Source organism: Elaeis guineensis, chromosome 15, assembly GCF_000442705.2.
Source record: "Elaeis guineensis isolate ETL-2024a chromosome 15, EG11, whole genome shotgun sequence".
NCBI classification, from domain to species: domain Eukaryota; kingdom Viridiplantae; phylum Streptophyta; class Magnoliopsida; order Arecales; family Arecaceae; genus Elaeis; species Elaeis guineensis.
The window spans coordinates 48,892,024-48,909,506 of NC_026007.2; the positions used below are offsets into that span (position 1 = coordinate 48,892,024).

General features: G+C 42.3%; 1 protein-coding gene across 1 annotated transcript; it reads left to right on the plus strand.

The window, feature by feature from the left end:
* The first annotated feature begins 12,941 nt into the window (after positions 1–12,941).
* On the plus strand, positions 12,942–14,333 carry LOC105034326 (UPF0481 protein At3g47200). The gene has a single exon (XM_010909434.4). The coding sequence runs from the start codon at positions 12,942–12,944 to the stop codon at positions 14,331–14,333; it is 1,392 nt and encodes a 463-aa protein (XP_010907736.3).
* Positions 14,334–17,483: the final 3,150 nt, after the last annotated feature.

The following is a 17,483-nucleotide window of genomic DNA, read 5'->3' on the forward strand; positions in this document are numbered from 1 at the left end:
TAATGATTTTCTAATCATGGTGCACCCAAAACTTGGTCTCTAATTCATGAAGCCCACCGTGTCCGGGATATTGCTCCAATCCTTAGTTAAGTCAAACCCACCATTTGCACGAAGTAGATTTTTGATTGGATCCCTCACCGTATCCAAAATATTGAGCCCAACCCATCCTCTAATCCGTAGCATCCAATGCCTAATGGACATGGTTGCGTCTTTCCGGTGCAACTGAGCCACTGTAACCAGTCGAGAACAATCAACCCCGGGAAGGGCCCGCATATCCACAATGGTGGAAGATCTAGACTTAATATTTTCTTAGAAAGATTTATTTAGGTCTCATTAAACTTGATTTGGCATAGTCATAACAATTATGACTAACCTAGTGGCATGGGTTAGCTCGAATTGTTAGCCACCTCTAATCAGAACTGAGTCGACACATATGGTCAGGTAAGTGAGATCGGTGGGAGGGATATGCCATTAACTCGACAAGAATGCATTCGAGTCGAGTAGCTCTCAATTAAAAATCAGTTGGTCGCATCTGCCCAACTTATCTTAGACATCAAATTATCGAACCAGAACTAATTGGGTTAGCCTACAATCCAGGCTCTAACCACTAAGCCAAATTAGGTCTTAACTTGATCGAGTCACATCTAAATGTGATTCGACCTTGATCCAGACTTAATCCTATTAGGCTGGTCAATTATTAGCTTTCATGATCCCACCTAACCAACTCTTGATTCGGTTTAATCAACCGCTAGACCTAATTGAGCTACCCAAGCCCGAACCCAATTTTATGAAAATATCTTAGATCTGAAATTCTCAATTTTAGATCTAACTTAATTTCATAAGCTTAATTCATTAATTAAGTTTGGGTTCATAAACAAAGCATGTAAAATAAATCTTAGGGTTTCAGGATCTAGGGTTTTGCAGAAAAGTAAGTTTTGATTTCTGATTAAGGATGAACGCGTAGCACCCTAGGGTTTTGCAGAAAAGTAAGTTTTGATTTCTGATTAAGGATGAACGCGTAGCACCCCTACACGTCATATGAACACCCCATTGAATGAAAAGAGAGGATCTTAAAACTCTACTTTGTTCTTATGACCGGACGGCCATGAGGAACATCTTAATCAGAAATATAAATTCAACTACAAAACTAGTTAGATCTAAATTAACATATCACATATACAATTTAAGATCTAACTAATACATGCTTTGCATACATCTCATGTATCAAAAATCAATCTAATTAACATACTTTTAGATCTGATACATCACATGTAATATCTAAAAAATAAAATTTAAATTGAACTATTCAAAATAAAAATTATTCTAGACAAGTTACTAGAACAATTCTACAACTAGTCTAGGCATGCAACAGATCAATTTTATGAAATAATTAAAATTTTATTTTTTATTTTTTGATCTGATTATAATAATTATAATATAAAAAAAATAAAAAATAAATTATATTTAATTTATCTTTTAATCTTATTAAAATATAAAACTTAAGACTATTCATGGATTCAATTAATCATAGTCTAGTCATGCATCTTATGCATGTTAGATCTTTTTAGATTTAATTTTAAATATTTTAATTTCAGATCTTATCATATCTGATATAAAATCTGAAATCTTTTAATATCAGATAAATTAAAATTAAAATCAGATCTAAAATAGATCTGAAATAAAGCTAATAACCTGGCTCTGATACCACTTGAAGGAGGAGAAACGTTTTCTCCGTGTAGGATCTTCCAGATTTCATCAAATCTGGGATGAAATAATTTTTAAAAAATTTATTCTATATATTTTAGATCTAATTATTTAGATCTAATTTTATTATCTAATATTTAAAATTTAAAATTAAATCTAAATCTATGATGAAAGAAGAAGTACCTCAAGGGTAATCTGATTACCCTGTAGATGATCTCTGCACAGCCCGAGATTCTGATGTAGCCACACAAGTACCTGGTCTCTACCAGTATCCACTCAGATAGGATCTAGAATATCTTCTCCTCACAAATCTATGCTCCAAAAATCAGATCTTTATCTGATTTGAAAGTACTTCAAAACTCCTTCTGAAGTTGGAGCAGCAGCTTGTCGAAGATGTCCTGCAGCCTTCTGTTCCAGGCGTCACCACACCTTGGATCTTTACCAGATGAATGTCCAACTCTTTGGATTTGAAAAGGGGAGGAAGAATATCAGGGAGGATGTGGAGAAGAGGGTAGGAGGTGGCAGATATTGGGTTTTGTGTATAAAACAATTCATTCCCGAAACCCTAGGTGCAGCAGGGTTTATATAGACCCTGTATGCTGCGCAGTGCCACATCATTCAACCAATCAAAAAATTTTAATAAATTTTGAAAAAATTATAATTAGTGGAGTGATATCATCTGATCATATCATATAAGAACTCCACTCTCTCTCCTAAGTTGGCACCAACAATGGATAAGCTCAAACAAGGTGGCACCAAAGAGTCCATGTTTATTAGGACTCTTTGGTTCTTATCCATTTGGGGCGCCCACTTAAATCCAATTGGGCTCATGCCATAATCTGATTATGGCACCCAATTCAATTGGGTTTTGGCATGTGGACACTTCATAAAAATCTTTCAATAAGCCCTCTTCAGTTTAAGACCCATATGTCAACTTTTGATAGATGTCCTAAAATGAAATTGGCAGGTGCTAGAAATTAGCAGGTGTTATCTTAAATTTATCTCATGAATTAAGATAAGCTTTTTCTGAGCTAGACAATTTTCATTTAGACTGAGAGAAACTTTCTTAAGGTTCTCTGAATGAGTCAAATCATATTTGGCTCAGTAGAGATAGAAAAGATTACACGAGGAGAAAGTTAGGCTCAATCGTATGCTAGCACGATTTTCTTGAACCTAATTAGATCTTATTCAAATCAATTGAGTTAGCCCAATTGATGACATCCAGACCCTAACCCTTGTTTGTGTGACTTAGTTAGGTTCAATTTCATATGGTAATGAGACATGTCATGATCTCATCATCGACATCATCGAAACTCCTTTCGATGGACCAGAACTCTTCTGATTCAGACAATTAGAATGATTGATCATTAATATCTTTCTAATTGCTCTCAAAATTCATCAGTGATACCTAACAGTATGTGGTGACAATCCATCAGAACTGAAGACGAACCTCTCGGTGTAGTTACCTGTGTGATTGAGTTTCACTATCATGAGTCCCGACTGAATTAGGGTTAAGGTGAACTCGTCAAACCCAACATCAGTCATATGAATTAATCGATCGATCCGAGTCCGATGTGAAATCTTAATGAAAAATTCTTTTTTATTATTTCACTCTGCCATGGCCATGGGCTTAAGGACTCAATCTTTCAATTATCATAGGACTACTCCTCTCATCTACCGAGGTTGATAGATCCCATCTTGGTGCGACCTAGTTCCTACAATGAATATGCTACAGCCAACATAAATCTTAGGGTTTCGAATAGCTAGAAGACCGAGTTATGGTGTAGTCAAACTATAACACACTCAAGGTGAACTGTCGATGCACCTCAGATCAAAGAACTAGACACACAACTGCAGCATCGAGCTAGTCATCGATGAAAAGATAGACTTCCTTATGACTGCTCGAAGTGGTCACGCTCAGTACTCTTATTCTCAACGAATATCTGTACTCTCGCTCCAGTGTCTCTATATCGTAGACTCAAGACACATCTACCCTAAGAAAGTGATCGTACACCAACCTTTCGGATCGATCACCATCCTTGTGATGATCCTATGGTCAGGAGCTGTTTATGAGTTAGTTATGTAAATTCATGCCTTAAATTTTTAACTCTTGAAAATATAAATTTACATTCCCACTAACTCAAAGGATGTATCACAGACACAATGTACACAATGTAATAGAAGAATAACCATTTTATTCATTTATAGTCAAAATTATAAATTTACTCTTAGATCTGTACAGGAATGTGTCAGCCGATCTGGCATCTAGGGCACACATCTAACACACGAGACAAATCATCAGTGCATAAATAAATAGATAGGAAGAGAGAGGACACCTTTGGCAAAGTCCATCCGTCGAGTGGAAGAAGTCCATTGAGACACCATTAATCAAGATGGTAAAGCTCTGGGCCTCGACACAATCCATAATCTAGTCCACCTATCTATCCTGGAAGCCAAATTCATACAGTGTCCGATGTAAAAATCACTAACTCACATGGTCATAGGCCTGCTCCATATCCAACTTGATCGCCATCAAGCTTCTGTATATGAAAGCATGTCGTAGATCATGTATAAATTCTTAGGATAGCAGAATATTATCAGTGATGCAACAGCCACTGACAAGGACACCCTATTTCGAGCTAATCAGGTGAGAGATAGTCAGCTTCAGTCATCTAATCAAGATCCTTGCACACACTTTATAGAGAGTGGTGTAAAGGCTGATTACTTTGAAGTACCCTATGGCCGATGCATCAGATCTCTTTGGGATGAGGGTGATCAGTATCTTCTTTCACTCTGTAGGAGTACCTGTGGACTCAAAAACTAATTGTACCACCTCTCCACCAATGATAGTCCAGTATTGATGGAAAAAGAGAGGGGAAAAATCATTTGACCCCAGGGCTTTGTCCTCCTCGAGAGATTAAAGGGCTCCCCATACCTCCTCAATAGACATAGGATGAGTCAAGACCACGTTCTCCTCATCAATAATGTTGTATACTAGTAGGAACCCCTAAAGGGGGGCATCCTTGCCCGAGAGAGTGGTCCAGCATGATCTAAAGAACTAAAGAATTTGATCCCTAATTTCATCCTGATCCTCCATCATCTACCATCGCTCTCCCTAAGCTGCCTTATACGATTGGTAGACCTCTGGATCATTATTGATTGATGGAGGAATCTAGTATTGCGATCGCCCTCCTTAATCCACTGTACCTTAGACTTTTTCCTCTATAGCATCTCCTACTATCTTAGCAAAAAGAGGTGCACAGAGAGCTTATAACGAAGCTTTCATAGGTCAGGCTCCTGGAGTCTCCCATCTTGATCCTCTCTCTTCTGAATATCTACAATATCTGCCTCCATCTCCCAGATTTGTCTAAAGATATCGCCAACCTCAAGATAGTTCCACCAAATAAGCCTATTGTTAGATGTGTGCCCTAGATGCCAGATTGGCTGACACATTCCTATACAAATATAAGGGCAAAATTATAATTTTGACTATAAATAAATAAAAGGGTTATTCTACTATCACATTGTGTACATTATATCTGTGATACATCCTTTGAGTTAGTAGAAATGTTAATTCATATTTTTAAGAGTTAAAAATTTAAGGTATGAATTTACATAACTAACTCATAAACAGCTCCTGACCATAGGATCATCACAAGGATGGTGATCGATTCGGAAGGTTGATGTACGATTGCTTTCTTAGGATAAATGAGTCTTGAGTCTACGGTATGGAGATACTGGAGTGAGAGTACAGGTATTCATTGAGAATAAGAGTACTGAGCATGACTACCTCGAGCAGTCATAAGGAAGTCTACCTTCTCGTCAATGACTAGCTCGATGCTACAGTTGTGTGTCTAGTTCTTTGACCTAAGGTGCATCGACAGTTTATCTTGAGTGTGTTATAGTTTGACTACATCATAACTCGGTCTCCTAGCCATTTGAAATCCTGAGGTGTATGTTGGCTGTAGCATATTCATTGTAGGAACCAGATTGCACCAAGATGGGATCTATCAACCTCGATAGATGAGAGGAGTAGTCATATGATGATCGAAAGATCGAGTCCTTAAGTCCATGGCCATGACAGAATGAAATAATAGAAAAGAGTTTTTCATTGGGATTTCACATCGGACTCGGATCGATCGATTGATTCATATGACTGATGTTGGGTTTGACGAGTTCACCTTAACCCTAATTCAGTCGGGACTCATGATAGAGGAACTCAATCACACAAGTAGCTGCACTGAGAGGTTCGTCTTCATTTCTGATAGGTTGCCACCATATACTGTTAGGTGTCACTAATGAATTTTGAGAGCAATTAGAATGATCTTGATGATTGATCATTCTAATTATCTGAATCAGAAGAGTTCTGATCTATTGAAAAGAGTTTCGATGATATCGATGATGAGATTACGACATGTCTCATTACCATATGAAAATGAATCTAACTGGGTCACACAAATAAGAGTTAGGGTCTGGATGTCATCAATTGAGCTAGTCCAGTTCGATTGATTTGGATTAGATCCAATTAGGTTCAAGAAAATCGTGCTAGCACACGATTGAGCCTAACTTTTCACTCGTGTAATCTTTTTCATCTCGATTGAGCCAAATGTGATTTGACTCACCTAGAGAATCTTGAAAAGGTTTCTCTCAGTCTGACTGGAGCCAATCTAGCTCAAAAAAAAATTGTCTTAATTCATGAGATGAATTTAAGATAACACCTGTCAATTTCTGTCACCTACCATTTTTATTTTAGAACATCGGTCAAACGTTGACTTATGGATCTTAAACTGAAGGCCACTTGGCAAGAGATCATTGGAGAGTTTTTGTGGAGTGTCCACCTGCTAAATTAAGCCTCAAAGTGGGTGTCAAGATTAGATTGGGCATGCGCCCCAAGTGGATAAGGATAGAGTCCCATGAGATGAGGACTCTATGCCTTGATCGACTCAAACTGTTGGGCGCCAATCTCACTGTATTTATCCAGTGTTGGCACCAACAGTAGGAGGATTTGGTGGAGTTCTTATCTGATATGATCAGATGACATCACTCTACCAATCAAAATTTTTTCAGAATTAATTAAAATTTTTTGATTGGTCGAATGATGTGGCACTGCATGGCGCAGCAGGGTCTATTTAAACCCTGTTTGCACCTAGGGTTGTGAGAATCTGCTCAATCCTCAAGAAAAGCTTGATATCCCTCCACTTCTCCATATCCCCTCTGGTCTTCTCTCTCCCCTCTTCATGTCCAAGAAGTTGGACGTCCATCTGGTGCTTGTCCAAGGTATGGTGGCTCCCTGATCAGAAGGCTGCAGGAATTTATCGAGAAGTTGTTGCTCCAGCTTCAGAAGATCTTTTGAAGATCTTCTAGATCAGATCCAGATCTAATTTTTGGAGCAAAGATTCGTAAGGAGAAGATGATCCAGATCCTACTCGAGTGGATATCGGTAGAGGCCAGACGACTGCGTGGCTATTTGAGAACCTCGGGCGTTGCTGCGATCATCTACAGGGTAATCTAGTTACCCTAGAGGTATTCCTCTAATCCTCAAGTTTTAGATTTAATTTTAGATTAAATATCAGATAATAAGAATCAGATCTAATAGATCTTAGATCTGAAATATTGTAGGATAATTTTTTTTAAAAAAATATTTCATCCCAAATCTCATTAGATCTGGAAGATCCTACAAGAAAAAAGCTAATTTTTTCTTCACCTATGCCTAGCCAACTCAAGCCTCTTGATCATCCAATATCTTACATCACCACAAACCATCATTATTTAAATCTTCCTAATCAGATCCCATGACCTCGGATAGAAAGTCTAGAACTTTTCAAACTTGCATAGAGCCCTAAGCAAGCACAGGCTATCAGTGGTGATGAGAAGTGAGTAGTGGTCTGAAGCGATCCTTCGGAGGTGCTGCACTTGATGCCCAGAGAACTACTAGAACCAATTGGCTATGGCAAGCATCCAGTCAATCCTCTCCCAAACCCTGATAGCCCCAAGACGGTTGTTGCACTAAGTGAATCTAGATCTGATATAGCCAAAATCAATAAGGCCCAAGTCACCAATAAAATCTCTAAACTCTCTAGAGTCAACGCTATCTGAATACTATCACCCATCCATTTTCTCATGGGATCCCACAATATAGTTGAAGTCCTTGGCGATAAGAGAAAGCAAACTCCATGCCACCAACCTGGACATCTCAGACTAGAGAACCCTCTACTTCCTGTACTCAATGCTCACATACACTCCTAATAGAAGCCAAGGGCCTCTAGTATGATCCAAAATGATTAATGCTGCCTACTGCTTGAACCTGTGAAATGCATCCATCCTAACCAAGCTATGGTGCTATAGTACCATGATCCCTCCAAACAAATCCTTGGACTCCACATTGTAGGTGTTCCATGTCGGCAGTATCCATTTTCTAGCCCAAGCAAGGCTTATCCCTGACAAATGGGTCTCAAGCAGGACACAGATATTCGGATAGTGCTACTAGATAAGTCTTCTGAACATCATCCAGAATGAGAACTTTCCCACCTCTAGGTATTCTAGATCAGCAACCTCATTGGGGCAGTTGGTGGAAGAGGGGATCCACACCAATACCCCCTTTAATCTGATTATCAGCCTCTGGCCCAACTACCATCGAGTTCATTGATGATGGATGCCCCTCCTCCCTCGGATGGCTTGCCTCAGTCTGACCATTGTCTCTCCATGATCCATGACCAAGCCTTCCGACATGAGCTCCAATTGCACCATGCTGCCCTCCAACACGGGCGCTAGCTAGCTCTTGCTCAACGTGACCTATCACCATTGGGGCCTCAAGGTCAACCACCACTGCATCAACCTGAATTGTGGCCACTTCTCCTTCTTCTGGAACCCCGATAGAGAAAATAAAGACCCTAGGGCCTCTAAAGGTAGCAAACAAATCTATCCGGACCTCCAGACAAGTTGGGGCCTTGTCCTTGGTCCTATTCAACTTTGTAGGACCCTTTATGGGTCCACTAGGCCCCTTCTCCCACCCACTGGGCTTCACAGGTGTCCGGCCCATATGAAAGTCACTAGGTCAGGCATGCTTGGGCTTGCTTGAGCCTACTCCCCTCATGATCGCCCCACTGGCCCGCAGTCCAGCAGGCCCATCGCCTGTGCGTGGGCTTCCACCCTCATCACAGCCTGGTGCCAATAAGTCGAACCTATTGGTGGGCCAGGCCATGCCCTGGTTCAAACCCACCCCAAAACTCATGCCCTTTGCATGGATATCCATGCTGCCCCTGCCTTCGATCCAACTATTTATCTGGGTCTGGGTTGGAGGGGCGATCGCTGTCATGCGATCTTAGTTGGTTTGATCCAGCTGTTGGATCTAGCGATGGGTTTTACTCGATTTGAGCCTGTTGAGTTGGCTCCTTCTCGAGTCAGCTCAGCTGGGGATCTTATCTAGGGGCCTGAGCTGACTCGGCCCCAATCTTCCCTGCATCTCCCATCATCTTCGACCCGAGTAGCTAGTGTTGGATGGCAAGAAGCCAAGGCCCCATGCGCGGCCCACTGTTCGCTCCAACCTCCTCTCCTCCAGCTCGGACCACATTCTTTGAGCAGAGATCGACCATCAAACTCATCTCTTCCCTACCTATCGGACATGCTCTGTGGAATGGAACTGACCGCACCAAAGGTAGATGCCACCGAGGTTTTCATTAACGAACCTCTGCCACTGGGAACCTCTGGTCTATTGATCAGCACCCCTGGCCTTAATGGTGTTGGGAAAAATGCCTCAAATTTGACTCACAAGAGTAAAAATTCAGATGTGGAGAAGCTCAGCTCGAAGAGCACATCGCGAGAAGCCCAAAGACATAAAGTAGTGGAGAATGCAGCATGCGGACCAGCAAGGCTCACAGCACACAGGCCAGAAGGAAGGAAACGAGGCCCGAAGGCTAGCAGGGGTCCAGGCCCACGAGCACGGCCTAGCAGCATGTGGAATCAGCCCAGGCATGCGCGAGCATGGCCCAGCAGTGCACAGACGTGCGGGCCAGCCCAGGCATGTGCGGGAGTGCGTAGGCTGCTGTGGGCGCACGCGCGGGCAAGGCCCGGCCCAAGCGAGAGTGCATAGGCACGGCCCATGCGACCTCTTGTGGTCCATGTGCGAGGCATGGATCGGCAGCGTTTCCCAATGTGTTTCACATGGTTCACCATGGACCGAGGGGCATTGCTAGGGGTTTCTTGTGGCTCACAAGAATTTCTATGGATCGAGGCATGATCCAACGGCCTGCGGTCGATCCAGCTCAGATCCAACAGTCTAGAGCAATCCTATCTTGATTAGAGGAGTTCAAGGACGTGCAGAGGTGCTGGGATGTGCGATCTGATGGTTGAGATGGATTGCGGCATGGATTAAATAGCAGCTGAGCTTCTGGAGTTTGATCAAAAGTGAGATTCTGATGTTGCTTAGGATTTGGGGCCTATAAGAAGGCCTAACGACCTAAGGAGAAAAGGAGAGAAGTCGAGAGGGAGGCCTTGGCAGCCATCAAGAGGAGTTTGGCAAGTGCCGAGAGCGAACAGAGCAGATGTAGGTAGAGCATCAGGTAGAGCAGCTACAGAGGCATGAGATAGCGGTTTACTTCACAGGAAGCATCCAGAGGCATCGAGGATCCTGGTACTGGCAGGTCTATGAGAGGTTCTCCTAGAGAGATTTGAGAGAGTTTTTGTGAGGGTAGCTTCTATTTGATAGAAGTTTGTGTACAGAGAGCTAAGAGTGTGAGGATTTTCTCTTGTACTTATTTTCTCTTTCATAGTGAAGCTTGCATGCCCTGTGGAAGTAGCACTTGAGCTATTCAACGTATTTGATTGTGTGTTCCTGTTTTATTTTATTTCTTCTTTTTTTCTGCTGTAACGGATGGTACCGGATCCACAATAAATGGTATCAGAGCAAATGATATCATAACAAATGGTTGGGAGAGATCGAGCCGGACACAAGCCTGAGTGAACCTCAGCCATCTCCACTCCACTATTTAGTCATCCACCACCGTCAGTTTGCTGGCCAAACTAAGAATACTTCGAATCGTTGCCTACCCCAGAGCTCCACTAGGAGTCACAACAGTCGGATCCAAACCAAGACAAAGCAAATTGCTCCCTCCATTGGGGAGAATCGTGGCCGCCATGGTTCCACCGCCAGCACCTGACTGGCGACCACCCAAGGCCGGCTAAGAACTGCATCCTTCTCCCTGGCCTCCATGAATCGGAACATAAGGTAGCCCTGCTCCAGATTGTAGCATGCCACCTCCCCCTTAAGGCTTGCATGCTGCCGAAATTTTCAGACCACCACCTCCATCGCCATTTTTCGGTTGAGACTTCTTGCCACCATCATCGAGGCCACCTAACCCTCCATATCCACCCTAACCTCCTCCTTTGGGAGCTCAGCTACCTCTGAGAATCACCAAACGAGCTCCTCCACGTACTTCGGCATCGATTTTGGAAAGTCCCAAATAGTGCACCCTTGCAGCGTTTGTTTCCATCCCGAAGCCGGCCGATCCCCCCTTGTGAGTTTTTTGTGCTTGGGCCAGCTTACCATCCCCTCTAGTGCCGCCGATCGCTGCACCCAGGCCGATTGCTAGCGATCACATGAGAAAGATCCGAACACAAATCTCAAAGCACCAATGGAACACACATAATGGTCACTGTTAAAATGGTTCAAAAATAAAGGCTCTCTAGAATTGAAATAAGGAATAGAGCTTTGAACTTCAATAAACAGAGGATAATGAAACCAAAAAAAGTAACAATGGCCGGATCTTGTATTTGGTTGATTTGAGTTTTTTATTAGATTCGGATCAGATCAGGTTAGATCATTTATTTCAAAATCCAAATTAATCCAAAAGGCTCTATAGATCGAATCGGATTGGATCAGGTTAAAATTTAGTAAATTCAAACTCGATTCGAAAGATAAAATGAATAAATTTTAGAAATTGATTTGGATCTATAAATTTTTTAAAATGATTCAGATTAAATCTATATGGATTGGATCACGGATCAATTCGATCCATTTCTAGTTTTAACCTTAGATTGACTGTTGGTCTTTTACACGAAACCTTCAAGCTTTGCATAAAAGAGGACGATATAAAAAAATAGGCAGCAAGTGGCCATGATTACCAGTATTAATTGATTAATACGTTCCTGCTTGTTCAGATGGGAAAATTATTAGTTAGATCAGGCCAAAAACAGATCCGATCCAACTAATAATTTATTGATGGCCCACGACAGATCTCCGTATTAGTCCATCTATACGGAGGGATGGGTACTCCTTGTGCTCATGTATCTTCCGTTACTATAACCTGTCCAGCATTCAGCAATTTTCACTAGATCAAAAAAAGGACAAGCACCCACTGCTTCGGTAGCTCTTTAGAAGCATTTGGGCCTAGCCAAATTTAGTTCTACCGAGTTCGGTTTGAACACGGGGTGGTCCACCCAACGAGTATTTCAACTTTTTTTTGTCATTTTTTACCCATCCTCCTTTAATTATTAATTTTAAAAACCGGTGCGGGGTTAGAGACGCACGCGTAGAACAATCAGCCGTCCCGTGATAGCCTCGCAGAACGCAGCCTGACCACTGACCCTCCGGCACTCTGCCACTTGTAAACTGACTCCACCTAGCCTTTTTAATAAAAGGACTACCTTTTAACAGCTATAATTGAAAACACCAAAACATCACTTTAACAAATGATGAAACGACACGTGGGGATTCTGCTTTTTTATTGAAGGCGAGCTGAAAGAGAAGACAAGGATGGTGTGCAGGCTCGAACATGCTCTGGCCACGGAACGTTCACTAGACAGCTGGCTTTGCGTGCTTCCCACAGCTGTAACATTTACAATAGTTTGCTTACTTCCCACATGGCCTTGCATCGAGAAATTGACGCGCATAGGTCAACGGTCGGGTTGATCTGGGTAGGGGTGTTTCAGGGATGGGAAAGTTCCAAGGCACAAGGGGTGGAAGTTTGGGCAAAATATTGGGTACGCTTCTCGAGGAGTCTTAAATTTTTGATAGCTGTGAAAGAGGCAGGTTGAGTGCTAATCTTTTACATGGAGAAACTATTAGTTGGATCAGCCCAACAACAGATGTGAACCTATATATCTACCATTACTACAGCCTGTCCTCTATCAACAATTATTGCAAGATCAACGAAAGGACAAGTGCCCACTGTCTCTCTCTCTCCGTGTTCGTTTGGAAGCATTTGATGGACGGGAGACGTGGAGGACCTTCCTCGCCCAAGATGGCCAGAGGAAATTCCAAGGTTGACAGCTCAAATGCCGCAGGGAACCGTGACAAATCAGAGACCGCATGGATTGAAGGCATTCAGAGGAAATGCCGACAATGCGCCCGTCGAATGATGCCACCTTGGGAGAATCAGGAGCGGACAAGGGAAGAATCGACCGCCAATCCCAGCATCTTCAGGGTCCCCACAAGCTTCCGGGAACACAGCCCCGAGCATTTCCAGCCGAAGGTGGTCGCCATCGGCCCCTACCACAGAGGCAATTCCGTGCTGCTGATTAAGGATGACGTCAAGATGTGGTGCGTGAATTACTTCATCTCCCAGCATTCACTCGACCTCCAAAAATGGCTCCTTGACATGACGTCGAGGGAGCAAGAGGCTCGCAGCTACTACTCAGAAGACATGTCCATGGACAGCCGAAGCTTTTTAGAGATGTTGCTGCTCGATGGCTGCTTCATTTTTATGGCTTTCAAAGCCATGGATTCCCTTACGTTCGACCCGGAATGGCCATCAGACCAAATCATGCTTGACTTGCTGATGCTCGAGAACCAGATCCCTTTCTTCGTCTTAGTCCAACTATGCAATGGGATCGGCGGGAAACAAGAATTCAGGAATTTTGCCGGGACATTCGCGGAGCCTTACACTGGCACTTTCATTCATTATGCCCTCCGATCCCTTGATCAGACCGGTATGATCTCGGATTTGGATCCCCCGATCCTCCCTGAGCAAGTCCTCCATTTGTTGCACCTATTTCTCTTGTCCTTGCATCCTGCTAGGTTCGAACCTTCTAGGTTCGAGCCTATAAACGTAGCCAAACAGAACATAATAAACTACGTTTTCCGCACTCCAACTATTGTCCCTAGCGCGACAGAGCTCCAGGATCGGTCTGCAGTGAAGTTCAAGAAACAATCAGGCAGCATCTTGGAGATAAGTTTCCGCAACGGGGTGATGAAGATCCCGTTCCTGGAAATTAATGATGGCAGCCAAGCGATTCTCCATAATCTCATCACCTTTGAGCAGTGTTATCACCCCCTCATCGAACGTCATGTCACAACCTATGCAGCATTCATGAACTGCCTCATAAACAAAGAACGTGACGTGGGTCTGCTTGAAAGGCGAGGGATCTTGTTGAACAGGCTACCCACCAGCAAGGATGCGGCCTCTTTCTTCAGCAAGTTGTGTCCGAGGGCCAAAGTTAGCCCCATATATTTAAAAAGTCTAATTGATGACGTGAATAGATATCATAAGAAACGACATAGGTGGTATGCTGATCTAAAGCTCAATTATTTCTCCAATCCATGGATGACCATCTGGGTGGTGGCCATTGCTGTCCTCCTCATTCTTAGCTTGATGCAAACTTATTATTCTGCCCTTAGCTATTATCATCGGTAATGGCTTCAGTCTCTTGCCATAATAAAGAGAAGCCACCATTGAGAGTTGATTGTCTCTTTGATTATTGGATGCTTCATGTTTCTTTCTTTTATTTTGATGGGTTTTTCCGTTGGAATAGAGTCTTGATTATCTCTTCATCTTTCGTATTCATACATATATGGGAATTAAATAGTCATGAATGTGAGGAAATTCAAGCATTGTTTTCGTGAATGTAAAGTGCCTCCAGAAGCATTTTGGAGTACTCTAAACACCCCATCGTACCAAATCATTTGTATTTAGTGGAATTAAAATTTCACTAGCTTCTAACCCCCATGCGATGCATGGGATGCAACCCGCCGACGATGTCCACCCTCTCTCTGATCCCAGCAAGTGTCCAATGCCCACTCTCCCCTTGCAGTCAGCGGGGCCGCTGCCGCCAACCCCCATCGGAGGTGAAAGACCCAAAGATCCGCCTCCTCTGCGACATCATTGCCAACACCCATCCTGCCTCTACTGTGGAGCACACCCTCGACGATGCCGGCATTCGGATCTCGGCTATTGACTTCAAGGAGGTCAAGCTCTCCTCCATCATCGCGGACGTCGTAGCTGCCTCTCCCGTAGTCGAGTGGTCCTGGTCAGTGCATCCATCCTTCTCCTCCTCGATAGGCACGATGATCGAGGCCGCCATGATTGTCTAAGCGAATCTGATCCTTCTTTTCCTCAACAGGCATGGCGATCGAGGCCACCACGATCGCTCCCATCGATCAGACAGTAGATGTGACCAACCCAACATTCAACGACACCTATCCTTCCCCCTTCTCATCTTTCCCTGTCGTCCTTGTCCCTAACACTTCCTCCTCCATCGGCCATCCCCTCCAACCCCTTATCACCCCTCATCCGCCTCTGTAGCAGCCACCATTGCCGCCTTCTCTACCAATACCCACCACCCCCGATGATGGGAAGTACCATCCGAGTCCCGATCTCTGCTGGCCACCAACCGTGATACCTCTATCAATTTTTTGATTTGACTTCGGCCACATCTCAGCGCACGCTCTCTCTATCTATCTCTCTCGTTTCCCACATCTCCATTGTTGGCGGACTGTTCGGACAAGCGGGAGAAAGGCCTTGTTCCGGTCCATCTCTACGGCTTTGGCTTGCCGAAGCAAAAAAAAAAAAACCTTAGACACATGATGCATGGTGGATTGAGCCTTGTACAGGATTGTCGATGTAGAAATAACTTGTAAAATAAATCCAAACCGAAGGTTGTGGCTCCGATGAGGATCATCCAACGCCCAAGTTAGAAAGATAGAGAACAATGAACAACAACCACTTCTCTGAAAGGAATTGATTGGCTTACCTTCGATCCTCGGAGCTCCAGTTGTTTATATAGAAGGTTATCGAATAGTTGGTTGTACAGCTATGAGATCGCATGATCCGAGATTACAGGACCATTGGACATGCCATTGTAGGTGAGATAATCTAGCCCTTAATCGCTCCTGCGAGATCAGGGGAGTCAATTACGCTGAACCTATTCATTCGGGGTGAATAGCTATTGTGTACTTTGAGGAAATAAGTCGATCGAGGCAATGGGGGCAGCTTGTATGCTAAACAGACTGTGTATTAGAAAATATGTTCTAAAGTCAATCATTTGACGATTGTACTAATTATAAGTGTATATAAATTGATCAATAATAAAAGTTATTTGATCTTTTTCATCACAAGATTACATCTTCTAACGAACTCTTATGTTGTGATGAAGTCCTTAGGACTACTTTGATCGATAAAAGAAGATTTATCTCATAGTCCTTAAATTGGTTCGTGACCAAATGATACGCTATTAGTAAGACGATAGCGATATCAAGTGTAGGTCATTGTGTGCTATATGCATTGGTTATCCTTATAACTAAATAGTGTGGAGACACTGATATGGTATGTAGGTGAGATATAGGAGTACATCATCACAGAATGTGACCAACTGTAGAGCACTCTACTATCAAAGGTAACTCATGAAGGGTATAGGTATAAGTGTCCCTTTGACCTGAGATCACCATGGTGACTTGCAAGCAACTCACTGTACTTTGGTGTCAGACTAACTGAGTTTCTAATTCAATGATAGAAAATTTCTAGGTGTAGTCAAGTACTTGTCAAGTCGGTGCATGAGTCAAGATGGGATTGATCCCTCTGAATTAGTAGAAGTTAATGTATCAATGTATTTCAATTTAGCAAAATTTGGATCTAGATAATCCATATGATGGATTTGAAAAAGATTGAAATACAATGTGGATAACTTATCTAGGATTGACAGTTAAATCCTAGATCATCTTCGAGTATTAGAGTCAAAGGAATAAATTATATGATAACCATACGCCAAAAGATTTTTGATTATTGCTTCACCTTCATTCGACCTATTCGGATGTCGGATCACCATTGCTAGATAGTTATATCGATTGGTTCAGAAAGTTATTCCTGTACTATCAATTTAGATTCGAACATATGAGATCATACTCAAAAGAAGTTTCTAACTGATCATGTGGCTGATCAATGATTGAGAATCACTCAAGGGCTTAATCATCAATTCGATTGATGGCTAACCTTATGCAAAAGTTGTAATAAATTAATTCATCAAGTGTTAGTGAATTAATAGAGGATTAATGAGCAATTAGATTGCTGATTAGTATAATTTAATTGAGCAAACAGAATTAAATAAAATCTAATTGAATTGGATTCAATTAGGTTTGATCTGATTAGGTTATAAGATAACCTGATCGCTAAGAGAGAATTATCTCTGATTTGACAGAACTTTAGTTTAATTAATTTTTAATTTGATTGAGATTTGATTAAAAATTTATGAACCTAATTAGATTAGATTTTATATATTTTATTTGGGCTAAATCAAATGTGATTTGGTTTGGATTCAAATAAGAAAATTAAGAGTCCTTATTGGAATAGGACTCTTCTCCCTTGCACCATCTAGTTTAAGATGCCATATCTCCTCACGCCAAAAGTTTTTTGATGTGAGATTTCTTCACACAAAAGGCCTTTCCCTTCTCTTTCTCACTTCCAAAATTGGATGAGATCTGATTTTAAAAGGTATGTTCAAATCAGATTTGAAATAGGATACCTTTTAGATAATGTTTGACATTATCTACAAACTCTCCACGCCACTTATTT